At 47.1% G+C, this 8,447-nt stretch overlaps 1 protein-coding gene across 3 annotated transcripts; it reads right to left on the reverse strand.

Moving 5' to 3' along the window:
* Positions 1-375: 375 nt before the first annotated feature.
* ptger1b (prostaglandin E receptor 1b (subtype EP1)) lies at positions 376-4,643 on the reverse strand. 3 transcript variants are annotated; one of them, XM_025064757.1, is made up of 3 exons: positions 4,072-4,350; positions 1,925-3,234; positions 376-1,292 (listed from the first exon to the last, which is right to left on the reverse strand). In XM_025064757.1, exons 2-3 carry the CDS (start codon positions 2,789-2,791, stop codon positions 1,014-1,016), a joined length of 1,146 nt encoding a protein of 381 aa, XP_024920525.1. In that variant the 5' UTR covers positions 2,792-3,234; positions 4,072-4,350; the 3' UTR covers positions 376-1,013. The 3 variants fall into 3 exon arrangements, with proteins under 3 accessions (XP_024920525.1, XP_008328907.1, XP_024920526.1); XM_008330685.3 differs by having other exon boundaries at positions 380-1,292; positions 1,925-2,838; positions 4,072-4,336; XM_025064758.1 differs by having other exon boundaries at positions 1,048-1,335; positions 1,925-2,838; positions 4,072-4,643.
* Positions 4,644-8,447: the final 3,804 nt, after the last annotated feature.

The raw sequence follows: 8,447 nt of genomic DNA on the forward strand, positions 1-8,447 counted from the left end.
TTTCACAGTACAGCTGCATATATTTCTCCTCCTATATCAACATCAACACCTATTTATCACATTTAACCTCAGAAAACAACCGACTGATGTTTGGGAACGGTGTTAAGTGTTTAAAAATGTTCTTTATAATGACATCATCATCCTGAGTCAGAACTATATCGAGTTTGGCCGCAGCATCTGTCACGTGAACGCTGTTCAAACACCTGTGTTCATCTCAGTTGACTCACCATCTCAGGAACATTGAGTTTGCCTTGTGTATGAAATGTGCTCTATAAATAAAATTGAATTGAGTCTCTGTGGTGTGCTGTTCTTTCTAAACTCCATACATATTTCATATAGAATTTGTTTTATTTTTTAGATAAAGACAATTTGTTCTCATAAAATCATTACTGGACTAATAATAAAACATAATTTATCCATAATTTAGACCCAGTTCTTTCAGAACCGTAACGTACTGTTGGTGTGAATATTGTCAGAGACACAAATGAACACAACCATGAAACATGTGACATCACATTCACCTTTTAATTAGCTTTAGGCCCCAGGCAACTGGGGCAAATACTGTAGATACATTCACAACACGTGTTCACGTCACAGCCTCTCTCTCTCTCTCTCTCTCTCTCTCTCTCTCTCTCTCTCTCTCACACACACACACACACACCGTGTGTTTTTTTTCACATCTTGGAGCTGAGGTAAAAGCACAGCCTTTTTCAGTTGCTCTGATGTGAGCCTTTCCACTGAACCGACCAATCAGCACGTTCACAGCAGAAGAACTCGTTGGACTTGAGATGTGTGACACGATCATCATGACTCTGCACGCAGACTGGGGCTACGTTAGCATCTGCTCTCACAGAGGGCAGGCTGCCCCCGTGCACACACCCCATCACCAGCTGCTCTTTAACATCCACCGTTTCATTCATCGATGTTTTCAACAACCTCGGAGGTCAGGATCAGCTGTTCCTGTATAAACTGGACTGTGTCAGTCCGGATCCTTCCAACACCGTGCTCTTCCCTCAGGTCTTATTATTACCACTGTTTTTTTCTGAGTTCTGGAAAGAGCTGACCTCCCAGCGGGTGGAGCGGAAAGTGCTCCCCCTAAAACTGGCCTGCTTCTTGGTGATGCCGTAGATCTTCCTGAGGATGGCACGCCGCAGCAGGATGTAGACCCACGGGTCCAGGATTTGGTTACAGGTTGCCATCCTGACTCCGGTCACCATCAGTCCCCGGTACGTGTCCCGGTCGCTGCTCAGGGCGCCGCTGTAGGAGCGCACAGCCGACATCAGGCCAAAGATCTTCAAAAACAGACGAGGTTTTAGGTTTGAGTCCAAACGACAACTGATCACAGAAACAAATAGATGTCGAATAAAAAAGTCAAGTTCACAACTGAATAAGTAAAAAGACACAAGGAGACCTTAACATTTTCTATAAGTCTATAAGTGTTTCTGTCTGTTCACAAACTGGTTTGACCTCCGACCTCAGTGTGTCTGAGTGACGGCTAATCTGTCAAACAAAGTGTGGCCCGGGTTTCAGCTGTCAATCAAACTCAGGCCTGACTTGTGCGTCATGTGTCTGCAGCGAGCAGATCTAGAACCTGCACAAACTTGAACAACATCTGTGCAGAGTGAAGAATGCACGCGACTGAACTGCAGCCTCCTGCTGATGACATCATCTTCTACGTCACGTTTTAATGATGGATTGATTCATGGATGACTAGAATTCCTAAAACATTTACAATGAAACTTTCTGGCAGCTTGAGCCACTCTTTAAAACACAACTGTCTTTTAAATGTCGATCAGATTCGTCTTTGACTCCATGAATGTGGAGTTTCACCTCAGACTTATTCTGGGATGTTTCAGTAACTCTGATGTCGTATTAGGATTTTCTCTGGTAGCTGGTGTGAATGAGTTACATAAACCAGACTCACCAGCAGAGGGCTCCAGCAGATGCAGGATGTGACCATGATGCCGACCAGCTGCACAACCATCTCCGTGTCATGTGACCTGGCCGAGCGGCGTTGGGAGCAGGGCCTCTTCTTTAGGCGTGCTCTGACCAGTGTGATCCCACTGATGGTGTTACACACGAAGGCCAGGGCCAGTGAGCTGAGGGCCAGTCCAGAGAACAGCACCACGAAGGCCAGGTCCGTGGCCCCGGTGTCCTCCATCACCCTGATGAAGCACCACGTCCACGGGTACTGGTAGGTGTAGGTGCCCAGGCTGATGAGCGGCAGGAGGGCCACGGCCAGAGCCAGCGTCCATATGAGGGCCAGCGCCATCTTAGTCCGCGCTGTGGTCACCAGACGTGCGTGCAGCAGGGGCCGCGTCACGCCCAGGCAGCGCTCGGCCGCCATGGCGCAGCCCATGAAAAGTGGGCACAGACCAAAGAAAACCATGCAGCCGCCCAGAAACAGACAGGAAGCGTCAGGATCCCGTCTGGTCCCGGAGACGGGGTCGATGGTGAAGCCGGCACCTGCCGAGTATATCCTGAGGACCAGGGCTCCGGGGATCACGTGTCCGGCCAGGTCGGTGGCCACCAGGGAGCTGGCAAAGAGCAGGAACGTGGCCTTCGACCTGCGACGGAAGCGGTTGTAGGCCTTGGCCAGGATGACCAGCGCCACCACGTTGAAGAGGATGCCCAGGGTCATGGTGAGGCCCGCGGCCGTGGGGTTACTGGGTGGGAGGGTGGCATTAGGTGGCACGGCCTCCACCTCAGGCTCCAGCACCATGGTGGTGTGATTAAAGAGAGGCGGGGGGGCAGCCATACCTGAGGAGTTGAAGTGCTGCATGGCCAGCATCTCTGCCGGGCTCTGGGTCGGAGCTGGTTCTTCTGACTGAACGGATACTGGGAGGAAAAAGAGACAGGAAGTTAGGAGAATCTGGACTTTTTGTAACGGCTCTGACCTGCCTGATCATGTCGCTCAATTTGTAGCTTTTATTGTTGCTATTAAATATCACTAGCGCCCCCTAAATGACTGGCAGCTTTGTGCAGAATATAAACTGTAACCAGATTAGAGGGTGAAAGAACATGTCAGCAAGACGAGAGGCAGACACTGAGACACCGGGGGGGGGAGAGGTGATTGGTCGTCAACGCTCTGCGAGGTGTCGACCCGACTCTGTTCTCCACGTAAGTCAGCGGGGGCAGTTTGAACACGTTCTGGAAGTTTCTGTTGACAGCAGGCGCTGCAGCAGCATTCCACCAGAACACGCAGCCACTGTGTTTACATCAGGAGAACCACGGCTGCAGGTCAGAGGTCAGAGGTCAGAGGAGTGCGATGATCGGCAGGTGGAATCATTCAAAAATGTGATCCTCAATCGTCAGCGGGGTCTAATGACGATGAGGATTATTAATTATTCCTGGTTTTAATCTGTCGTGCTCTGGGATTCATCTTTGTCAACAGTTAAAAAAAGAAGAGAAAAACTGCAGTAAAAGTACACAAGGTACACATCATACACAGTACACTTCACTGTTGATGTGAAGGAGCAGATAAACACAGAAAATTATATAATAAATCATCATCAACAGTCATTAAAGAGTGAGATCATTTTAATAACTGTTTGTTTTTTTACATGCACTGACGATTCAGTGTTCCTGAACGCCTCACAGACTCACAGACTCACAGACTCACAGACTCACAGACTCACAGACTCACAGACTCTCACAGCCTCACCGACTCACAGAGTCACAGACTCACAGACTCACAGAGTCACAGACTCACAGACTCACAGAGTCACAGACTCACAGTCATGAATCATGAATGATCCTGATGTAGGTGGAGAAACTGATGATATCACCTGATGTTATTACCTGATGTTATTACCTGATGTTGTACCTGATGTGATGTTATTACCTGATGTTATTACCTGATGTTATTACCTGATGTTATTACCTGATGTTATTACCTGATGTTGTCTGTGAACATCATGTTTAAAGTATGACTGTTTTAAAACTGAAAACTGTTTTGTTGTTGTTGTTGTTGTTGTTGTTTTTGACAGAACAGTAAAACTGGTGAAAAGGAAAAGCAGAAATCCTGAACGACTGAATGACCAGAGCTCAGATTAGGAACGTTGAACCCACCTTTGGAGATGTGAGCTTTCCATGGAGACGACCACGTCCTCTCTGCTGGAGACGGTGAGTCCCGGCCGGGGCTGTGGACCAGAACCAGAGTGTGTTCCTGCTGGTCCTGGATCCTGGATCCTGCTGTAGAGTCCTTTCCTTCTTCTTCATCTGATCTGTTTCCTCATTGTGTAACTCTGACGACACCGACGGAGACCTGAGCCTCTCCTCACCGCTCTGCACCAGCCCGTCCTCTGCTGCTCTGACTGCCGTCAGCTGCTTTTATACACCGGGGCTGCACCGAGCCCACGTGCCCTGTGGGTGTCTCCCCGTCAGTTTCCAGGCAGCCACAGAGAGGAACACTTGAACTCCTGTTGCCTCACTCCTGACTCCACCTTGTACAGAGGTCGCTGACTCTTCCATAGAAACCCATAAAACAACAACGATCTGCTGCGGTGATGGTTTCACTGCAGGAGAAAACACTGAGCCACCTCCTCCAGCACAGATCATCACATCACACTTTTAACCAAAGACACTTCAGTCAATCAACAACCGAGCTACAGTCAACATACACAGATACAAAGATACAAAGATACAAAGATACAAAGATACAAAGGTACACAAATAATAATAAATCATAAATAGAAAAAGGTTCAGTTAAGGTCATGACATCAAATTGTCGTTTACCATGACAGAGTCTGCAGACAAACAGCTTATTAAAGTCAGTGTTTCAACATGGAGGTCTCGCTGACCCCCCCCCCGACCTGGACCCGGACCCGGACCATCTGTGCTCCTGACACCGCTGCCGTCTGTGGCTGCAGCTGTGAAAGCTACCTAGGGTCCAGGACTTGAGACCTACCAGAGGGAGTGCTGTAGCTGTGGGTGGGGGTCATTATGGTCTGTCCTCCCTGGGGGAGAAAGTCAACAGCTCGTTATAAACGGGTTCAAGTCTCAAAGTCCGTGATAAGAATCTAAATGAAGGCAGACGCTGACGCCGTAGCACTGGAAGTTTCCATCACTGCTGGGGGAGAAAAGAGTTTCATTTACAGCTGAGGTCAAAGGTCAAACCTCCAGTAGGAGGGGAGGAAAGTTTTGGTACACTGGAATATCGCAATACTTTGTATCAGGATACTGGACCAGTACTCTTCTCTAGTGATTACAAACACAGTAACCTTATGTTGAGCCTCAATAATCGCCATGACTACAGAATCACAGTGTACGGTACCAGTGTACGGTACCAGTGTACGGTACCAGTGTACGGTACCGATGACCCAGGGTTTAACCAGGAGACCAGGAGTCTCACATTACCATGAACCAACGATCTCATCTTATATTCTAATATTCTAATTGATGTAGATGTAATCATGTGTTCGTTAGGCACCGCTGAAAAACACTGAAGGTTCCAGAATAAATGTGATAAATGAAAATGCATGAATGATCGACCTGGATCAGAGTCAAAGACTGATGAAGAAAAACCTGTAAATGTGATAAAGTGTGTGTGTGTGTGTGTGTGTGAGAGAGAGAGAGAGAGAAAATAAAGTCTTCCTTTTCCTTCACCACACATGGATGTGATTTGCTAGCGTAGCCACGTTGATTGCATTTTTAAAATTTGCACCAAAGAGACAAACCATAAAAGTGGAAACAACAAAACAAAAGAGCAGTGAATCAGTTTGAATCAGTTTAAATCAGTTTGAATCAGTTTGAATCAGTTTGAATCAGTGGACGACAAACATTTCACTGCAACAAAAGTCACAGTTTTCTTCTAAAAACCACTTGGACCTGAACCAACAGTAAATGCTAATTGCCCCTCGTTTGGACCTGGAGGCAGGGCAGTCACGACTCATCATGTTTACTACTTCCTGGTTTGGTGGTTGAACATCTTTTCAACACGTCCGTCCGTCCGTCATGTGACTCTTCACACATATTTTTTTCCTAATTTCCTGCATTTTTGCAAACGACACCAGAACATTCCAGGTTTCCTGAACAAACTTTTGTCCTTTTTTGGTCCATCAATCGTTCCTGCTCTCAGGGTTTTTGGATTCCTGCTCAGTCTATTAGTCGTCAAACTGCTGGGGCAAAAATTGCCTCTAATGGTCCCTGCTAAACGCCATCAAACATTACCATACAGAGTCCTCCAGGGGGCGAGAGAGACGCCTGTGGTCACACTCCAGGGAATTTAGGAGAAGGGAAACTGATGGCGCCTGCTGGAGAGACAGGAAACGTTAGCTTCCTCGCTGAGAACAGTCTACACTCACAACCAAGTACAACCAAGTACAACCAAGTACAACCAAGTACAACCAAGTACAACCAAGTACAACCAAGTACTGCGTACGTACACAGTGGTGTCTGACACCTCGTCTCCACACTTCCTGTTTGGTCACTGTTCAACAGTAACAAGACTCTCAGCAGGAAGTCAGTGCCTTTGTTTTCAGCAGGTGTCGAGTGGAGCTGAGCTGCTCAACGGTCACCGGTCAGTGTCACCGGTCAGTGTCGCCTCAGTGTCGCCTCAGTCTCATGTCCACGCCTTCGTTTATCAACATCGTAAATCACTTCATTTCCTCGGAGTCAAAGATTAAACTGAATTAACAGTCAATGGAATTTAGAACGAAAACAAAGACACAAACACGAGAGTATTCGTTGTACTTGAGAGTATTCAGTTGTACATGAGAGTATACTGTTGTACTTGAGAGTATTCAGTTGTACATGAGAGTATACTGTTGTACTTGAGAGTATTCCGTTGTACTTGGTGAGTGATGGAGCAGATCATTTTCACTGACCGGTGGAGAACGACAGACTGACGTCAACATCAGTGAATCCACAGCTACTGCATGACTGTGAAATAACTGTCCACTAATGCACTTCTCCTCAGGTAACAGTACAAGTTAATACTGCACTTTAAAGTACCCTGCACTCACAAAAATCAATTCTTAATATCCTGAATTTTACTGCCTCCAGTAAATTCAGGCTCAGCTGCTGCAGCCGTCAGGGAGTATTCTGGAGTATTCTGGAGTATTCTGGAGTATTCTGGAGTATTCTGGAGTATTCTGGAGTATTCTGGAGTATTCTGGAGTATTCTGGAGTATTCTGGAGTACTCTGGAGTACTTCAGGTCCGAGGATCAACTGGACCAGACCACCGACGTGCAGAGTTTTTTGGAGGTCCTTCACGGTCCGTGTTGTAAAGCTGAGGGGCGTGTGGTGTTCTGTGTCCCAACAAGATTTGTTTTTTGTTTTTTTCTAACAACTGGAAAACATTCAGAAACATCCATCTCTGTGTCAACACTGTTTTATCTCTGTGTCAATGTTGACACTGAGTCGGATCATCTGCCTGTTTGTTGTTGGTTCTGTCCACTACTACTACTACTACAACTAGAACTACTACTACTACTACTACTACTACTACAAATACTCAGAGAACTTGTTTCAGTGTATCAATAATTTTTTACACCTCTTTTAACCCTGAGCGACCCCTTGTGGTCAACACTGTCTCCCAGAGAAAGGAAAGTGTGAGTTGTCCACTACTACTACTACTACAACTAGAACTACTACTACTACTACTACTACTACTACAAATACTCAGAGAACTTGTTTCAGTGTATCAATAATTTTTTACACCTCTTTTAACCCTGAGCGACCCCTTGTGGTCAACACTGTCTCCCAGAGAAAGGAAAGTGTGAGTTACTGTACCCTGGCAGAGTGACCAGCCTGACCCCCCCCCCCCCGCTCCCCCCNNNCGTGCTTCATCGCAGCACTTGGCTGCTTCTTCTCTGAGCTCACTTTCTCCTCTGTCATCCTTTTAATAAATCACTCCGTCGTCGTCGTCAGTGTTTGGTCTCGGAGCCTTTTTTTCCTAATCGTCCTCGTCTGGGGAATTACGGCGATCACAACATCACAACATGGCGGCTAATAAAAGTGTCAGTCGTCTTTGGCTGAAGATTTATTGGCTGCCAAACCGTCTGGGCTGTGAACTGGATCACACTGGGATTACGGGGATTAAACCAATCCCTGAATCCTGGACTGAACCTGAGCGACAGCAGCTCCATCACATCACATCAGTCTCAGTGAGTCCTGAGTCCTGGAGCAGAGATGGTCACTGACTGCCCCGGTCTGTAGTCTCCTCCTCATCCGTCTGTTCTGCAGGAAACCCTGGACACAGATCGTCAGGTTCCAGATTCTCTGGAATCATAGTCTAATCTTCAATCTTCATCCTCACTTTTTCCACATGAATGTCCACCAGTCACTGGTTCGACTCCCACTGCACACAGGCTGCCAGAACAAATACAGACACAGACTCAGATTATAGTCCAGATTATTGAGTCGCTTTAATGGAAGAGAACGAACGACTGAGGAAACTCAGACCCCAAAGACACCCCCCCCCCCCCCCCAACCCCCCCCCACC

Source organism: Cynoglossus semilaevis, chromosome 17 (genome assembly GCF_000523025.1).
Source record: "Cynoglossus semilaevis isolate Cse_v1.0 chromosome 17, Cse_v1.0, whole genome shotgun sequence".
NCBI classification, from domain to species: Eukaryota; Metazoa; Chordata; class Actinopteri; order Pleuronectiformes; family Cynoglossidae; genus Cynoglossus; species Cynoglossus semilaevis.

Bases quoted from the DNA above. Each gene is read 5' to 3' on its own strand.
- ptger1b (XM_025064757.1), bottom strand. From the start codon at position 2,791: ATGCTGGCCATGCAGCACTTCAACTCCTCAGGTATGGCTGCCCCCCCG. The intron at 1,293-1,924 runs GTGAGTCTGGTT...CTGTTTTTGAAG, and splicing joins TCTGCTGGAGCCCTCTGCTG to ATCTTTGGCCTGATGTCGGC.